Source organism: Aythya fuligula, chromosome 5, assembly GCF_009819795.1.
Source record: "Aythya fuligula isolate bAytFul2 chromosome 5, bAytFul2.pri, whole genome shotgun sequence".
Lineage (NCBI taxonomy): Eukaryota > Metazoa > Chordata > Aves > Anseriformes > Anatidae > Aythya > Aythya fuligula.
In genome coordinates, this window is record NC_045563.1 from 55,391,744 (window position 1) to 55,411,836 (window position 20,093).

General features: G+C 36.4%; 1 protein-coding gene across 3 annotated transcripts in view; it reads left to right on the forward strand.

The window, feature by feature from the left end:
- GAS2 (growth arrest specific 2) overlaps nucleotides 1-20,093 on the forward strand; it is an 89,265-nt gene that overhangs the window by 13,815 nt on the left and 55,357 nt on the right. For all 3 annotated transcript variants that reach the window (XM_032188752.1, XM_032188751.1, XM_032188750.1), the window contains exon 3: nucleotides 3,994-4,118. In XM_032188752.1, coding sequence (XP_032044643.1) covers nucleotides 3,994-4,118 — 125 coding nt within the window. The remainder of the gene's footprint in view (nucleotides 1-3,993; nucleotides 4,119-20,093) is intronic.

Sequence of the window (20,093 nt, forward strand, 5' to 3'; positions counted from 1 at the left end):
CAACATCTGTGTGTTCAGCTCAAGCCAGTGGGAAATACAGGGAAATAACGAATATCTCTGAACATCGAGATATTCATGGCACTGATACTTGTAGTGTTTTTGCTGGCACTGAGTAAATTATGTAGCTGAGAGACTTTATAATTTTCTTTAGTATCAGCATGCCACTGGGGTTGTTTATGTATCCCATTTCAAGTAAACAATAATGTCAAGGCTATCAACATTATTCCTCTTGCTCTCTGCTATTCTAGGATACACAACAGCCTTCTTGTCAGAAAAGAGGCAGTTTTTTTATGTGCATAAAATCATTGGCCATTGTTTTCCTCAATTTTTTGTTGTCTTGGGTATGAATGCCACACAAGTAGAGGGGTCAAGAGAAATACTTCCACTGCTACCTCAGTGCAGTACAAGAGCATCCTCCTACTGAGATGTTTCAGAGATGTTTCTGTTTCTAAACTATTACTTTTGACTTACCATTCCAATCTTCACTTCAAATAGTTTATCAGCTAGTTATTGGGCTGGAGCCAGTGTCTTGCATTGTGGGAATTAAACTGAGTGTGGAACAATTCAGGGATGGAATAGAGGAAGCAGCTAGACTTTGTTACCTCTGTTTTAATATTTGAGTCCCTCCACCTTTTTCTGAAGGTTCTGGTTGTCTGGGGAGGAAGGGGGGCAACAGGGAGTGCTTTACCCAGGGCATGTGCCCAAGAGGGTGAGGATACGGGCTCTTTGCAGTTCTTCTTTCACAGACCTCCCAGTCTGCTTGAATGAAGACCCCAGGGCTGGGTGGCCTTGCAGATAGCTGCCCGCAGATCCCAAGCAATAGGCATTCAGGAAAAAGAACTACTTTTTTAAGGGGTATCTGGTCAGTGTAGTGTAAGAGAGGGTAAGCAATGCTTGTAAGGTTTGAGAAAGACTTCATATTCCTGTTTTTTTTTTTTTTCATACTTCTAGTGTTGTTTTTTATTATATTTAATGTTATTACCATTCTATAAAAACATTGCAACTGCTTTCTTGTAATTATAGGGGGAGTTATACATTTTTAATGGAGTTTAATGTTTTTTCCATACAAATACACAGAGCCGTTTTTTTCCTCAGGCTATGAACATTACTCTCATTTGAATCAATACATTTCAACTGTTAAATATGTCAGAGTGTCTGTTTTAGCAAAGAAATGCCACCTCTTGGAGCCATAAAATACAGTGAATTGAAAGCTGACACCTAATATATTTTTCATTGGATACAGATGTTCAGTGCAAAACTCATTCTTTCAGCTTTCATAAAAGGGAACAGAACTAAAATACTCCAGCTTAGCATACAATATGCAGTGACCAAACTGCTAATACAATTCAGCATTAAAAATAGTGTAAACATATTGTTAAATATAAGCAGAAGATAGAAGATCTTTCCCGTGTCTGTTTAAAGAGAAAATAGCTTTAAATAGGTTTAAGTGTCATGGTTTTTGTTATGTTTTGTTTTGTTTTTTAAGGCTTGACCAGTAAAATCTATAAATTGCATCTATAAATTATAAAACAGAATAGATTGGTAGGATGTGATTTCTCTTTTACCCATGCAAGAGGTAATTGTGCATTTCAAAACAAAAGTAAAACCTTGCAGAGATTAAAAATGTTTGAAATAGATTTTTAAAAGAGAAAATGAGTCTATTAAAAAAAATCCAATACTTCATTAAAAATAAAGCAGTTCCTATAACATGGTAATATTTCAATTTCAGGTTTCTATTGGTTTATACCTTTTGCCATAAATGTTGATGGCGCAAATGGGAATAAAACAGAAGCTAGAATGGCGGTGAAGTTTTTTGAGGTGCTGAAATGCTCAATTTTTGTATCTGTGGCCTGTTACAGTTTGAGACCCAGCTTCAGCTGAATTGGAGGCACTGCTAAAATCATGTCAGTTACGCATAAGCTACCACCATGATCAATATTTGCAGTGCTGCTACTGCTCTTCTGCCTGGAGAAGTAATTTCCGTGTATGGGAGCTATAAAGCAGGCTGTATGGCAGAGGGAATTAAGGGAGGGGAGAGCAAAAACAAACAAACAAATAGAACCAACTGACATTAAACAGATATTTCTGAGGAATGCATTTGAAAAAGCAGATTTAACTGTAACCAGAAATGTAAGTCTGTTGTATCTGAGAATGAATTGCTGCAAAGATCTTTGTCTTAATCTTTATTCTTTAACTGACCAAACTGAAAAGACTAGGCATTTTTTTGTCCAAAGGATGCTGAAGTATCTAACAGTTTTCAGGCAAGGGCCTAGACAAACAATCTTTCCTTTTTACTGATATTGCTTTATAATACTGCTCTCTTCAATGTTGTAAGTGAACACTGATTATCAGATTACAATGTACTCACAGTATGTTAGGGTATAACATTAGTTTTTAATTATCTATTTCATTTTTATTTTTGAGTATTTGGTTTCCCTTCTCAATGAAAAAGTATAGAAAAGCTTTATTTCTACTTAATCTTTTTCATAGCTTTCCTATTTTTTTCCTTTTTTTTTTTTTTTTTTGGCAAAAACATTGTGAACCAGCTCTAAGCAGACTAATGCTTTCAGTTTCCAGACATCTCATGGAAAATAATTTTTCCCACACTGACTGGAAAAGTATAAAACTGATTAACTGATTTGGTCAGGCAGCTGCTTCCTGGTCAAAAATCTGTGGCAAAAATAACCAGCAGTGGGCAGACTTCTACCTACTTTTTTTTTTTTTTTAAATCAGTTTTGAGTAGCAGAAGTGGATGTGAATGGGCTTGGGAACCAGTCTCACAACGTTATTTGGGATTGCTGTGTAATATCCTATGAAAAAAATGAGTTGATTGTGTTATTCCAGTTTCCAAATTACAGAGGAAGATATCACACACACACACACACAAAAAAAGTGCACCCAAACAAACAAACAAACAAACAAAAACTAAGTTCTGTCTTAATGGGAAAAGCAATAATTAGCAATAATTAGTCCTTGTTTCTCTCTTGGTATTGGTAGAAGTTAAGAATGCTGAACAAGACAGCTGCTGGTCAAAAGAGTCTCCAAAGAGAAGCCAATTTTTTCCAGTAAAAATATGAAAAGTTTCAACAAGAATTACAAATAATTTAATTTGAAAATGATGTCATGATTCTGGGAGTTTAGTTTGAGGCAGCAAATAATTCCCTTTTCAACTGGCCTGTCCAGCCTCATCAGAAGGCAGGTCTCTCTGTGGGACACTCAGGATCTCCTCCTGCAGGAAGATGCAGTGGTAGAGTCATGGAAGGTAGTTGGCTTTGTTCCAGCCAGCATATTTTGATGTTATCAGCCAGAATGGCAATATCAAATCAGACTATTGGTTCTGTTCTTTTGGATGAAAGTTTTAATTTGTGTGGCAAGTAGATACATGACATGAAATTTTGTCATCTCTCTCTCTCTCTTTTTTTTTTTTTTTTAATGAATCTAACATTTCTTCTGAAAAATGTTTTTTCCAAGGGGCTTTGCAGTCACTAGTATTTGCTCACATTTTTGCAGGATCAAGTCTTGAAGGCTCGTTAAAGAAAACTGTCATTTCCTTCTTTGCACAGTTTGCTGCTTCTGTTGCAAAATAATCTGCAGTAATAGTGTTAGCAATTCTTATGCTATAGCTACCCACACATACTGGTGTAAATCATCTGCCTGCTGCACAGGTAAAAAAGACAGCTAAAAGCACTGGAATTTCTTATGTAAAATGCTGTATGTGATTTCTTATAGGCTGGAATTATTTTCTGGTAACATACCTTCCCCCCAAAAGCATGTTATTTTTGAATAATTTGCTGTATATGTACTGGTGAGGTAGTAGTGAGATTATTCACTAAGTATTGAATGTAATGCAAGTTATTCAGTTAAAGCATGTTTTTTCAAGTTGTTGTCTATGTATTTAGAATGTCCTTTTTTTTTTTTTTTTTTTTTTTTAAATAAGTGCAATTGATACTATTGCACACTTTTTGCCATGCTAACTTTCTGCTTGCTGTTCAGGTAGAGAAATAACAGCAGAAACCTTTATGGAGAAATTGGATAATGGTGCCTTACTTTGTCGGTTAGCTGAGACCCTGCAGGAGAAATTTAAAGAAAACAGCTTTGAGGCAAACAAGCCTGGTAAAGTAAGTGTCATTAAATGTTCTAGCATGTATTATCATTATCTGAGATATTTTGACTGTTTTGGTACTGAAATTTTCTGTGCAGTTAAGAATTTTTATTTATGGAGTTTCTGCAAATGGGCAGAGATATAATGGTTGGTAATGTAAAACTGGGGGAAACGAATGCTTCTTTGGTAATTAGTAAAGTAATTACAAGAGGAAGGTACTCAAAAATGACTTTTAACATGTGGAGAATAAGACATTGAATGGCATCTAGCAGTGTGATATGGTAGCTAATAGAGAAAACGTGATCCTTGTATGTATTTGCGAAGGGTATATTAAGTAGCCAAGGGAGGTGCTGTTTCCTCCATAAACAGCTCTAGGGAGGCCAATAATAAAATTCTATAGTTACTTTTGGTGTCTAGAATTTAAAGGTCCTGTGGCGTACTGGAAGGAGTTCAGTCAAGAGCTGCAGAGATAATGTGGAAAACATAAACCTTCAGAAGACACTGAAGAGCTGTGCAAAGATCAGGTTAAGATCTCGCTTGGTCCCAACCATAGGCTGACTATATTGGGAGAAATTAAAGAGTGCAGCAAGTGTCTTTTTGAAAGAAGTTAGATGAGATGGTTGACATATACATTAGTTCAGTTGCTCTGCAAGTGTTTTTATTTCTCTTTCTGGCAACAGATACATCTTTCTTTAAACCTAAAAAGGCAAATACACAGCAGGTTTAAAACAAACAAACAAACAAAAACAAAAAACACCCAAAAAGAGAAAGTAAAAAATGCATTTTCTCTTTTTGATGTTCTCATAACTTGTCTGGAGGAGAAATCCAGGCACACCGTAAGTTTTATCAGCAGTTTTGAGGACTGACAGTGTTGTCAACAGCAGCTGCTTAAGCTGTTTTTTTTGTTTGTTTGTTTGTTTGTTTTTGTTTTTTTTTGTTTGGTTTTTTTTTTTTTCTTTTTTTTTTTTTTTCTAGTTTCCAAGCTTAGAATTGTTGTTGTAGAAAAAAAATGTCTACACTAAGGCAGGCTTCTTTTTTTTTTTTTTTTTTTTCCTCTAAAGAAAAAGGAGGAGATAGCTGTGAGGAGAAGTGATAAGAAGTAAATCAGAGAGGGAAGGAAAATTTCTCCCACAAGGACAAAAATACAGCTGGAACTCATATTTCATATTTGACCTGGCAGTCAAGATTTGGCTAGTAGAAATACTGGATGACTTCTGAATTGCTCTTTATAATACGGTCCAGCTTGTCTTCACCTAAGGAGTGGTCTATTAGTGTCACAATAATTCCCAAATTAAGGAAAAAAATAAGGCAGTATTTTTGGTTGAGTTTAGGAGCTATCTAGGCAGAAAGAGCTATTACTTTTTTAATTTATTTTTTTCTTAAAAATAAACAAATGAAAAGTTACTGTTGGTAACAAAAGCTACTAAAAGCTTCAGTGAATAACCCAAAGGTAAACTTGGCTACAAAGTTCTGAAATAATCCGTTTTCATATCTTGCCCAGCCGATATGCTAGAAAGTCAATTAAATCCTGAATGGCAAGCCATTTTATTTTCTTTTTTAAGACTGACATCTCTGAAAGCCATGTCCTTTTAATTTTAAATTGTCAGAAAAATAATAGGTGTAAATTAATCAACAACTACAACATTCCAGTGAATATTCAGAAACTCAAAATATTCATTTTAAAGATATATTATTTTTTGTTTGCTTTTCTGTCATCAGACCTTTATCTGATGCTGGGTCATTTTGATAGAGCAGCCATTTGGAAAGATAACCGAGAAATATATCAGTGTTACATCTGTGTTCTGCCACTGGAGTGGTAGTGCTCCACTCTTAGATTAACTTCTTCAGTGGACAATATGGCCTTCTTTATTTCAGATAGCTGATCCCCCTTTTTTTTAACTGAAGTTACATTAGAAGCTGTTTAGACATTTGTAATTATGAAGACTTTTGGTCTTCATTATTTGTCACACTGGTATAATAGACAATACAACAAAATGGAAAACATGCTCCACTGCTATTTTCTCAATGTATATTATTTCATATTTATTCTAGTAAGAATTGAAAGAAATGTCAGTGTAATAGCTTTGTGTCATTGTAGGTTATTAGGGAACTACTTATCATTTCAGATTGTAATTCCCTGTGAAGCAATCCCAGGCAATAGGACTTGTATACACGTTGGAAAATCTGACTTGTGGTGCCAAGGAAATTTATAAGAAGATTATACTGTATGATATTTAACATAGTAAGAATTCCACAGTCCTCCTCTGAATTATTATTATTATTATGCTCTCCAGTAACAATACATAGCGGAATTTTGAAACAATTTGGTCCTTTCTCTGTGCACAGGAAAACATAACCATTATGGTCTTTCAACCAGGTGCTTTGCAGCAGATGACTTCACTGGTAGCTGGAAGTTCTATAGAGACAACCTCTATCAAAACAGATACAATGTTTTTTTGCAACTGAGTGAGGGAGAGAGAGGATAAGGCTGAAGATAAAGATAATGGGGATGGAGGGAATCTTACCAAGTCCCTCCACAAGCTTGAAGACTTGGTTTGTTTTCATAAGTCAAGTTTTTCCTCATTTATAAGCTACTTCCTAGATGGCAGAACTCCATAAAATACTTTGGTTTTAGTTTCATCTTAGAGGAAGATGACATATCCTGTCCTGTTTGATATATACTGCTGATCAGGAATTTGCTTTCACAGCTTTTTGGAGCTGTCTGGCTAGTTGAGCAGCTACAGCAACATGTGTAAGGATACAATAAAAAACTAATGCTGCATACACTGACTGGCCAGTTGTTTGCTATAATTTCTTAAGTTTGATCTACAGACTGACAGAGGTTAAATTGTATTGCCTCAGAATTTATTACTTGCACAGTAAGTTTCTATTCACTGTCAGTATTGCAGTTGGTTTCTTGATGTAACTGCATGACTTCCTCTCTCATGAGGGAGGACTGAATGCTCTTCATCTTTCAGGGCCCCCGTAGGCCAGCATCAGCCTTTTGAAGCGTAAAATAATTTGGGAAAGCATAAACCAAAAAGGCTGTGTCTCCCGTAATATCAGGTCTTCCAAATCTGGAAGGAAGAGGCTGGTATTGATATAAACCCTTCCTTGTTGTATCATGTGGAGAAGCTTTGGGATACTGGAAACATTTTCCAAAGAGTTAGGGAACTGCTGGTAAAGTCACTTGGGAATACAGCTTTAAGAAACTGAAAAGGAGATTAAGAAGTATAGAACAGATAAGTGAAGTCTTCCTTCCTTAAGAGTCATAGGAAGGCACCAAAGATCAAGAGAGTAGTTTTTTGTGAAAAGTGTTTATGTAGGTTAGGATTCTTCAATGTGGAAGGAAGCGGAATGGGTACAATGGATGGAACGTCTGAAATCGTGAAGGGTGTGGCAGATATTCCCAGTTTTTCCTATACAAAACTGACATCTAATGAAGCTGGTAGGAGCCAAACAAACAAAAGTGGATTCTTGTTGATGAAGTGGTTGGAAGTGTCTTGCCAATGAACGTTACCCACTCGTAATGTTGACCTGGGTTCAGGAAAACACCAAATAAGAAAGACCTTAAAAGTCCGAATATACAGAAAACCCACGAAACCCAGAAAGTCCCCATATCATCAAGTAGTTGGGGCCTGAGAAAATGTTGAGAGGTATAATGTGTTTGCTGTTGTCTTATTCTAGGTTGGAAGGTACCTACTTAAGGCTGGTCTAGTCTAGGTGGGCCTTTGGCTGATCCAGTAGGGTTGCTCTTATGTTTTGTGGGTTATCACTTTTGGAGGCTGAACGCCTTGCCGGTTGTGCAGGGTTGGGCACTGGCAAATCTGTCCTTACACAAGGATCACGCTTCTCAGAAATCAATTTAAATTAAATTGTACTTTTAGTTCTGCATACATATGGAATACCATTTTGCCTTTAGGACTGAAGTCTTACAGCTAAAAATAGCACCTGAGTCAGACTCTGCTTGGTATCTATTATCCAGAACAGTTATATGAGATTGAGAGCACTGGAGTTTGGCAGCCTCTGGTGCCTTTTATGCAGTTTCTGCTCAGCGCCCTCCTGAGCTTGATGTCTTAACAGGTGCTTGGGGATGTCAGAATAGATACTGAGTGTTTCTGTCACGAGTCAAACTCCCTGACCTCTGGCATTAGATTAGTTAATCATACAGTAACAGGCTATTAAAAACATTTCCATTGCTAATGATGAAAAAGGTAGCAATTGTTCATTTCAAAGGATGTTAGGTGCTAGATTCTTTTGCAAATCCCAGAAGACAGTGTTCTTCCTTGTTCAGCAGCTAAACCGTGCTTCAAAACCTAGTGTTTCAGAAAATGTTGATATTGTACCTGAACCTTTGCTTCAGACAACTTAGAGTTTTGAATAGGGAGTGTGGTGTTTGGGTAGTGTGACTATGTAATATCTGCTTAGAGAAATAATTTTTTTCAGTTCTTTGGAGATTTTATTGTCATAATAATGTCTTGTGTGCATTTACAAAATGACGTGGAGATAGATGACTGATATCCGTCTTAATAAATGCTGGACACTTAAATGGTAGTAAGTTGATGCAACTACGTGTATTGCTGCTAATGATCTGTGTCTAGAAACTACAGACTTATTATTATAGCAGAGGTTATTCTGTAAAAGTGATTCATGTCACAGGATGCCATTTTTTAATTTTCTCCCATTGGCTTGGATTTCATCTCCATGCTCTCCTGGCAGTCTTTTACTTTTCCTGACAGATAATTAATTTGAGAATCTCACAGCTGTACAAACAAATTTAAAGCATCAAGGCATGTGCACTATGCATAGAGCCTGCATTTGCTTGGGCTTAGTTTATTAAGCCCATTAATTAAGATTTTAAAATAAACATGGATAAACTGTGTTAATGGTTATCGCAGTTTTAATAGGCAGGGTGTAATAGTCTGCCCACCATCCTTGAAGCCATACATGTATTTATGAATATTCCATTGAAAACAATGGTTTCATGGAAAATGAATTAAAACAGTTCGAAGCTGAATCATTCCTTGTCTCAGAGTTCTCAGAGGTTAATCAGATAAATTTCAACTCAAATCTCCCCTAGAAATAATTTGGAAAAACAAATCAAAATCTAAAATTCAACCTCATTTTCAAGAAGCCATGATCTAGACGTGATTTGGCATATAAAAGAGGTAGAAGTATAAAATAAATCCAGATGCAAATATTTCTGAAGTCTTAAACTATTTAATTCAATTATGCATTAAATTTTATTCTTCCAGTGGGAGCTGAGATTATCCTGGTTTAATGTCATTAAACTGAATGTACGCTGAAAAAAAGCTGTTGTGTATAAAACACTAAATTTTGCCCTCATAGGTACATGTGTATTTCCATTGAAACTGTCTGGTAAAGCACCAATTTATTCACACACACGTTCCTGTATTTCCTAACATTAAGAAATAGTGCCCACCTCTTACCCATAGTCCTAGTAACCGAAGTGTATTCTGCAGTGGTTCCACATGCAAAGCTTTCCCTTGTGCCAGGAAATATACTTAGTGAATCTGAGACTTGGAGGGTGCAGATCACTGTTACAGCATTGGCTTCTCTGGAGTCATGCAGATTTGCCTACAGTGAAATTTTGACTGTATGTGTTTTGAGTTATAATTAAGAGATCTGTATTGAGATTTTGGGTGAAGATTTCTTGCCCTTAATATCTAATATTGAAGTTGGATCTCAGGTAAGAAACAGTTGTTCAGTTACACAAACAAAAACTTAAAGTTTGTTTGAAGTTTTCCAGATGCTTATGCTTCTAAAGAGAACTGTGCATCTGTGGAAGTAAAGACAGAATCCTGTAAAGCAAAGGACTCTAGAAGGCAGGGAAATGACTTGAATTCTGTCAATATTGAAAGAAGGGACTAATGGCAAAAGAACAAGATTATAAACTGGAGACCATATTCACTTTCAATTTCAGCTGTAAACTTATTGTTTGCTCTTGGGAGAATACATTCAATGCTTTCATTTTCCACATCTGTTACCTGGGAATACTATTCACTGCATGTTATTGCTTTGATTTGTGAACATTGCAAAGTGCTTTGAGCTCATCTTGTGCCAAACTGTATTACTATCCCACTTGCTGAGCTGTGATCAGTACCTAAGTAATTTCCATTATGAAAACAAAAAATGTTATTTGACTCATCTCATTCATAGGGAACATGGGAAGCTATGGTTCTGTAAACATTGATAGAAGACAGACCTTAGCTTGCAAATCTATTGCCTCAAAGAGTTTGCTTTTTGCTCTGCAACAAGGCCACAAGAATATCTACTAAATGTAATATTCCTGGAGAGGAGAATCTGGGTTAGGATTTGACTGATCTCCCAGACCATTGAGAGTCAGAATTGAGTAACAGCTTTAGGTTGCCCTAACAATTTACAAGAACAAAAGATATATATAGTCTTGTTTTATCTTTTCAATTATTATTTTTCATCAAGGGAATTAAGTGAATGGAGAACTTATCAGAATCCTGGAAGCTCGTGAGAAATAGCAAATGACATTTGAATCTCCAAGGAATGCATTGAAATGAGGAAAGGAAACAAAAAAAAGGAAAGGGGAAGAAGAAAGTGAAACCAGATAACTTTATTTTTCTTCTTGAAGAAGAAAAGATCCTGCCTTAATAAAGTCTTCCTCAAATGATTTAGGTGTTATGCAATGAAAATCAGTACATTTATAGTTTTCTTTCATTAGGTCTTTCTGAATTGTAATAATGCTTTTTGAACATTAAACAGCAAGGTATTTTTAATTAAGAACATGGCTACCAGATTCCTAAACAGAATCAGATTTGTGTGCTTGCTATGAGAACATCCATAGGTACAGCAGAGAGAATTGCATCAATTTTTTTTTTATTATTATTTGGAAAGGTTCTAAGTTTTCCGTGCCTGAAGCTGTAATTTAAGTTCAAAGGGAAAGGGCTAAGAATAAACACTTTATTTGGGCAGTTTTTTCTCTATCTTTGCTTTGAAGTATCTTCCTCTGAAACGTGTGGATCTTGCTCCTCTCATACCCTGGATGGCCAAAATTGAAAGTGTGATCTGATCACCATTGCACACCTATTTTTACTGCAGGCTCCAGTTTTTCAAGGTTACCTGTGTCCTGTAGAGGGAATGGACTTGCAGCAAATATGGTATTCTGTAAGCTTGATGCCTCAAGCCTGTCAGTCCACAGTAAAGCCTCCCCAGTTACCACTTAGGCAACCACGTATGCACTGCATGGCACTGGAAAGCATTGCACGGCCTTAGCAGGTCTGGTGGTCTCATAGCCCCTGTTCAGGTGCTCTCTGTGAGCTGTAAACCTGATGCTCAAGCCAAGAATTGCATGGATGTGGTCAGGCTATGAACAGATTCTCTGTGGTCTGCGGCAGCAATTTGCTTGTCTGCACACTTGTACTTTCTGGAGACATTTGTTTTCAGCTAAAGCTTGCGGAGCCAATTTCTAATCATACACAGTATAGATATGGTTCTTAGTTATGCAGGAGGGACAAAAATCAAGTACAGTACTGTCTTTTTGTATATTAATCTTTATAGTGACACCCTGATGTGGCTAGAAGAGGAAAAGAGTAATCTTGTGAAATGACTCATGAGTCCTAATCCATCTGGAAGGAATCATTTCCACAAGACCATAAAGCTGTTTGTTAGCAAATTCCTTCTACCTTTCTCAGACATGTCAATAGCTTGCTGAGCTCGTGTTCATACACACAACTGGATTGCTACCAGGTTTCTTGCAGATACTGGAAGATTTGCCTGCAAATGGTCACGTGGACAAACCCTACGTGCTTGAGCAAATAATTCTTACAACTCAAGTTTTCCTGCCTGCAGGAAGATTGCATGGTAGCATAGGGTTCTGTTTCTTACCACATGGTAACAGGAGATCTTTCACCAAACTTAGGATATTTTGTGGTTGTCTGCCTGGTATTTTCCAGGTGAATGTGTTGAAGAGCATAGCGGCTTTTAAGTGCACTTTATGCACCATGTTGAAGACAGTGCTATGCAGCACTGGAAAGAGCTCTGAAGCATCCTGTATCTTCAAGGTCATTCTTCCTGCTGATGCTTTGCCCTGGGAAAAGAATTTTTTTTTTTTTTTTCCCCCCTCTTTTAGCTGGAGTAGATGTGGACATTTAATCACCATGTGAACCGTCCTTGCTCTTCTGGAAAGTGAACCTAAGACAGGGATTCTCTTGCATACCTCTTTCTCTGGCCCTTCCTGAACTTGCAGAAATACTCAAAATTTGCATCTTGTGATAACTATCATGGAAAAAGTAGTTCAGATTTAAGGAGCTAATGATCTGTTAGCTCCTGCTTTGGAAAATATGCTAATGATTCAGACTGAAAATAGGGTCAAGAGAACGGAATTTTGACTTCTAATAATACCATTTAGCTAGAAATCATGTTCCCTTCCCCCCCTGGATATTTAGTGAACACAGTTTTTAAATAAAATACCAATATTTAGATTCTTCACAAAATCTCTGTTCAAACTGGATTTTCGTCATAAAATTTTACCATTACTCCAGCCTCAGTATTGGAGGACATAGTTTTTGAAAGGAAAGTATAAACAGCCATTTGTAGGTTTGCTTGATTTGCTTCTTATGTTAAATGCATTCTGTTACTATTATTGTTTATTTTAAGTCTCTAAATTAATCTATAAACATTTTTGCAACTTTCCAACAGATATTTTATGGGGCTTTCTGATAGACTGTTAGGGAAATGTCTGGAACAGGAACATAAGATTAGGCACTTGAATGTACATTAGCATTATTATTTATTTTTATTTTTTTTTGAGAAAATATAACTTAGACAAACTGTCTTTGGCTCAATTGTCCATTTCTTAAGTCAGATTTAGTGTTAGCAGCTTGAAGGAAGTAATAAATGAGTAAGAACTACAGGATTTGATACCAATAGTGAGTCTTGAACTTATAAAAGGAGCAAACATTTCTGAAATGGTACTTGTGAATATACTGCCACACGTTAAGACTGCAAGGCAGGAGGGGAAAAACATTAGTCATTTTCAAGTTTAGACACTAATTTATAGATATCATAATTATGTTGAATTTGTTTATTTTTATAAGCATGTATTCCCACTTGGGCACGTGTATGTAGATTGGCCCCAAATGCTTCAGGAATAAAGCAAAGCTTTGTTCACAACCTTAGAGAGTGAGTTAAGGCTGGTTTGGAAATTTGGCTGTGTAGATTAACATTCCAACATGTTTTTCAAATCATGGACACTTTTAAATTCTACGCCAGTGTAGAATTCCCAGGGCTCCAGCAGTTTCCTTGTGGTTTCTAATTGAAGAACTCGCAGAAAAAAAGTCTTTATCATAAAGGCAAAGACCTAATTTTTTTAAAAAATGATCATGAAGGACTTTGGAGAGTCAGACTTACCTGCAGTGAGCTACGTGTAAAATTCTTTCTCAATGTTTTCAGCATTTGCATAAAAATTTTATTTTTGTTACGCATCTGGAAAGTGAACAGATAAAGCACCTGAAAAAAACCAACTGTCTTCCTTTAGACTGGGTGATCTTTATCATGTATTCCTTGACACTTGGCTCGTGTTAGGTAAAGCACCATTTGGAACTAATCTTACAGAAAGGGCTGGGAAACCTCCCCATGCCTCATCCCCACCTTGCACTTCAAAGGATCACAAAGCACGAGATTGATCGTGGAGAGAAAAGCTGCAGGAAAAAGAAGAAGAGGCATGACAGTATACCCAGCACTGTAATAATTACATCTAGGGATTTGAATGACTAGTTACATTTGTTATTCAGGCTGCCAGTGAGATGTTATCCTCTAATTCCACGGATCGAAGAAATATGTTGGTTGTTCAAACTGCATTACGCCACACTCTAAGTGAAAGCATGGAAACATCTTTCAATATGAAAATTTTTTAAACCTATAATGTGTTCTGATGGACTCGAGCTATTCAGACTCAAATTTTCTAAGCATTGTCATGACCTTAGCTTGGATTCTTCTGCAATGATTAAGGGGAAAAAGTGACTTTGAAATTTCTGAGACTAAAATATGTTGTTTTTGCCAAAATTTAATATTTTTCATATTCAAGAGAATCATTTACGCTTCAAGAATGTGTTATTTGATAAGGGATGGTCATGGGTTAATAAGATGTCTTTTAAAATGTGTCCTGTCAAAGTGCATTCATATTTGACCAAGTTATATTCCACGGAAAAAATTCAGTTTATACATGCAGTTGCAGTTCATTCACAGGCCCTGTTGCATGGTAATGAAATAACCACAAACAGCTTACACAAATGTAGTCCTCCTACGCTTCTCATTAAATTACATATAAATGAAGGAAATTTAGAAGCTGGGATAGTTTAACTTGGTCAACTAACTGTATGTTAATTCAGCTCTGGCTTTGGCGATTGCAGTAGGGAAAAAAGTTCCAAATTGTCTATCAAAGACAAGCTGTAGTTATCTTCTTAAAGAACAAGTGTGAGAATTGCCCCTTTTTGTTCTCATCAGATACCTAAGAAGCCTATTATGAAATGGCAATTTAAAAAACGCCAGTAAAAACATGAATTCTGGAAACCTAAAGGCAGTGTTCAGAACACTTAATGAATGGTGATGAACTCATGAAGCCAAGGCTTCTTTGACATGACATACCTTAGTCTCTGTCTTAATTTTGTTATAAAATGCTACTTTTTTTTTTTTTTTTTAGGTTGCAATTAGGTTGCTGTTTAGGTTGCAATCTCTAAGGAATTATTTTATAGCATAATAAAACCAAACAGTACCCTCCTTTTGTTTTTTGCTTCTGGCCTGCTGGCATTTTCAGAGCATAAATAGAAGTCATGTCTTTTAATTTGTGGTGCATGTATCCTTGAAGGTTGTCAGTTAATTCTAAATTATCTCTGAGAGATAATTGAGAAAAGTGAATTTGTCAGTAGGCTTAGGTACATTATACAGTTAGATGTCAGGAAACTGAAAGTCAATTTATAGACCTCCCTAAGCCATTGGACTCCGGTGACTTAATCCCTGCCTCAATTACACAAATAGAGAAGGCAGGAGCAGGGTCTGACATCTGTTTATGTGGGCTTTTTGTTGTTGGTTTTCATAAAGGTGGTCTCACCCGCTCTTCAAGGGAAGGGTTCAGGTTGTTGGTCTCTGTGTGTTATCCAGCCACCCAATAGCCATGCTGTGTATGGGACATGCTGGGAGAAGGCTATTTCCTCCTTCGGTTTCTGTTTCCTTTTTTTTTTTTTTTTTTTTTTCCAGATAATTCAGTTGCTGAATAGCTCTTGAATTTTAACAGACACCTAATTCCATGCCATATTTTGCTTTCAATTAAATAGTGCTTTTTCTGGCACATGTCATGATTTTGCCTCATATGTTAAAATGGAAATGCCCCTTGACTAAACTTTAATCAAATCTAATTATATAACTAATTTTAACTGGTGAATGAAGCTTCTACCATACTACTTCTTGGTATTATTTGTGTCTGGGTATACAAGTTAACTGGTTCATTATATATGGAGTTAGTCATCTCTTTTATTCTTTTGTTTTCTAAGACACTGCTAGAAGTAGGAGTTGCTGTGCATTTGTTAGATTAGATTTTCATAACTTTTTTTTAACCCCATCTTTTTTGGATAAAAATCAGTTTTCATCTCTTGCTACATGAACAGTGAGCTGTGTCTTGGACAGAGCTCTTGGAATAACAGAGCCATAAACAAAGTCTTAGCTTTTAAAAATATATTGTTGTTAGAGTAAGTTTATTCTTCATCTATGCTTTCTTCTTAAGAAGTTAAAGCTAATACTACATGGAAGAAATGAGAGAATATGCTTGACTAACACCATGGCTAAACTTAGATTTGAATTTATTTTAATGTCGTACTCTGTACCTTTATATAAAGCCCCAGTAATGTTAATTATTTCTGTTGTCATATCATAAACTGGTTGGGTATTCCAAAGCAATCCCAAATGTTTTAATAAAATCTAGGATGTGGATAAGGAGTGTTTTTTGGAATTTGATGACCTCTACATTGCTTGCATAGGGTAAGGATCTGGTTAATAGACAATATTTAAACTGTCAACTCTTTAAACTCCTAAGTCTTGAAAATTTATATGTTAAGCTTTAATTTCTACAATTTTCCCGTATTTTGACTTTATCTTGCATATTTGGAAGGGCTGGAGGATGTTGCTCTTTTTTTTTCCTAAGGTTTTGTTTTTGACATGGGAGAGGTTTCATTTTCTAATTTCAGGTATGTATTTCCATATTCAGAGTTACTTGTATCCAATTTGTGTATTTAGTAAGTTATTTTCATTTGTTGGTCCAATGGTTATGCTTTGAAAATGGTTTCTACCACAGTAAATGGAAGTAAACTTACTTTTCTTCCCCTTACTACCACAGTAAGGGGAAGAAAAAAATACAAAGGGTCCAGCTGAATAGCTACTTAAGGTTGCAGGAATTACTTTAGTTTATTCATCATTCAGTTCATACTTGCTCATCTTCTTCCTTGTACCCAAGTGGGAGTGACACTTCAAAAAGCTGTGAAATCCCTTATTCAAAAGGAGGTATGATTTTGAGTCTTCAAAATATGACTCAAATCTGCTATTAGAAATGTTGTTGTTTTTTTAACATGTATGTGTGGACCCTCATTTTGGAAAAATGGTTTAAAAATACATTTTTTTTTTCCATGTGGTTCCAGAGCATCAGTGTAAAGAGAGTCCCTTTTGGGTTTAGAAGTGAACCTGACGGCATTTTTCCAGGATTGCGTCATATGTTTCACTCACACTTTCACATCCTGCATTAAACCACATGCATGCACATCAACAAGACAAGATTGTAAAAGGAGTGTAACTGGGGAACTGTTTTCATGATATCCGATAGGAGTAATTGCGGCCACTGCTGTTTCAAAGCAACTGTGGTTATACTATACTATGTCAACAAAAGTCACTTTTGCCATATGGAAAGCTAATTACTTCAGAATGATCTGCTAGAAAGCACTTCTGAGATATTCAGGCCATTTATACAAACCGGCAAAGAATACTTGAGCATGAAATCTTTCCTAAATAAGAGCTTTCACATGTTATAAGTTGAATGTTACAGTGAGAGTTTTGGAAATACTGAAAAAATAGACTTCTATTTAAAAGGTGGTAGGCAAATTTATTAGGTGATAAGAAAATATGAGTATTTCCCTATGATTTCTATGATCAACCTGATTGTGCTGTTGTTGAATACAGAGGAGGTTTTTGCTGTTCTATTCAGCAGGACCCTAATGCTGTGGGAAATGGGATGAAATATAGAATGCTATATGGTAGTGAGATCATGCAATGCCAGGGATATTTGTCTATGTAGTATTTATTCCAGAAATGACTGTTAGTTATGTGCATGTGGTTTTTTTTTGTTTGTGCATTTTCCCCCTTCAAAAATGCAGGTTTTTCCCTTCTGTAGTCAGTGTCAGTACGTTTTGTTTTTGCATTTGGGAAGTTTTCATCTCTGAGTTGTTCAGAGCACCTGTTAATCAACCATTTATCTGTTACTATGAAACTAAAGAATATCCCAGTTTCGTTAGGTATGATAGATCTGTGTCTAGACCCTTATTATTTGCTGTCAGTACCAATAACTACACAAAAATAGTGTCTAGAAGACACTGGAATCTTGATAATTGTAAAATGATTGTTTATAGTTCCAGGAATGTCTATGTTTCACAGTGAACTTAGGTTGATTGATATACTTAAAGGTCTGTCCTAGTTGTCAAGGTATGGATGTGTTATTGATGGATAGCCCATTATGTAAATGAGGTTTTAGGTGGTTTATTTACTGACTATAACTGCATAGATTTCTGATGCATAAACCATCTGTTCTGAAGTGCTTTTCTTGAAAGCATTTCTATAGACAGTCTTGTCATCTATCTAAATCAACAGATATAAAACATTTAGAAGCAAATTTCTTAATATGCTGTTAATACTGGTGAGCAGCAGCAGACCTGGAGAAGACTCCAGTTTTCTGCCTCCCATGTCAGGTATAGCAATGCCTTCCCCAACAGCTCCTTATAAGAACAGCAGTGTCAGCTCTCCTGGCAGTCTCCTTGGCTCCAGCTGCTTTTGTTCTGCTGAGGGCATCTGTTCCAGGGAGCAGCCTGGTCTATGGGGTCAGTGCTGCAGGTGGACTCGTGTCCTGTGTGCTCTGGGCTCAGCAGAGTGAGTTGGTAGGGTCCAGGTGTCCTCTGATTGCCAGCTGGCACCCACCAGCTATATAGCATAATAGTTTGATTTTGGTTTTTCTCTTCCTAGTTGAAATTTCCAGAAATAATATGAGGGCTTTAAGACAGGCTTGCAGAACAGTGTTTAATACCGTTAGCATGACATAAAAGAATATAGGTTACTTTTCAGGGGATGCAAGAGGGTGAAGGCTCTAAAGGCAAGGAATTGGTTGGGTTGGTGCTGGAGAACTGAGTGGAAGGAAACCCTCTATGATTTCACCCGTAACATCATTCAGAGCTGTTCCAGGGCTTATGAGCAGTTTTTGACTTGAAGACTAGCTAGACTGGCTGCAAAGGAGAGTCAGAGAATAAAGTAACTTAGATGTGCTGTGGAAAAGCAGCCATGAGAACTGAGGTGTGAACTGAGAAATGACAGAGTTTCACAATGCAAGGATATTTTCAGAGGAAAATTAGGTGTAGCTTTATCTCCTTTCCATACTCTCTCGAGTAGCTTATACCTAAGTCTGCAAGTGCCAGGAACACTGGAGCTGGCTTCTGTCATCTTGTTCCTGTTATAGTGCTATGAATCTGTTACAAGGTCATCCAGGATTTGAGCTTTAAGTTGGATGTAGTCATTCAAAAAGTCCGACCGACATAGATTTCTTGGATGTAATCTGCTTGGTATCTTTACGTTGACCTGTTCACTCAGTTGGTTTAATGTCTGTGTATTGCATCATAAAGATGCTGTGGTCCAAGTGGAGGTATTGTGGTAAAAGAGTTTCCTTGTTTGATATTAATGGTGTAGCTTGGGTTTTTCTTTAAAAATTTATGTAAAACTGGTCAGTGGTTTTGATAATACCATGTAGAAAAATATCAATATCTCTTTATAAATGTTTTGGAACATAATCATTGTTGTAGAGCGAGTAGAAAAACGTAAAAAGATGCAGTTGGAATAAGAATCTTCAGGAGCTGAGGGCTAGATGCAGAGCTAACTAAGCAATAGGCCTAAATATTTATAAGGCATGCGTATATATTTAGGGCAACTTCTAGGCTCATACTGACATAATGACAAGTTAATTGGAATGCTGTTTATTCTGGTAGACATTCTATTTGTAGTTTACTTGGTTATCAGGTATGTGGAGAAGATTAGTTTCGTGTCTGCATATGTATTCTGCAATTACATTACTGCAATAAGACCTCAAACTGAAAATCATGTATCAACTCGTTCTAAATAGTCTTTAAATACTAATATAAGTACGCTACCAGCAGCTCTTGTAAAGGGTAGCCTGCTCCCATGTCTGTCTTCCCTCCCTACATTTCTAAGAATTACTTGGGACCATTCAAACTAAGATTTGGACATAGATACAGGAACTACCAGATAAGCCATTTTCAGTTTGCTACCGATTTGCTCACTTGCCATTGTGTAACTACTGACTCCAGAACAGAATAAAGTATTTCATAAATTAGTGTAATAGAAAAGCAGCACGTTAAAATCAGCATGGAGTCTGAATTCCTCCATGGTTTGCTGATTTCTAAAGCTATGTAGTAATAATATATCATTCTTTCTTTGTTTCACTGTGGATGACGTCTATTTTTCATTTTTTTGGAAAAGAAACCTTAAATGAGAACTAAATGCTGAAGTATTCTTTGTATGCATCTCAGTAAAATTACCAACGTGAGCAACAAGTTTGCTGTAATAATTACTGTTGGGTTCAGGTATTGATATGCTATACCAGTAGTGTCTCCTCTGCTGTGGTTATGTAGATAGTCCTGCTCTGGTACAATGAAAGTCTGGCCCTGTTAGACCTTAATATTGT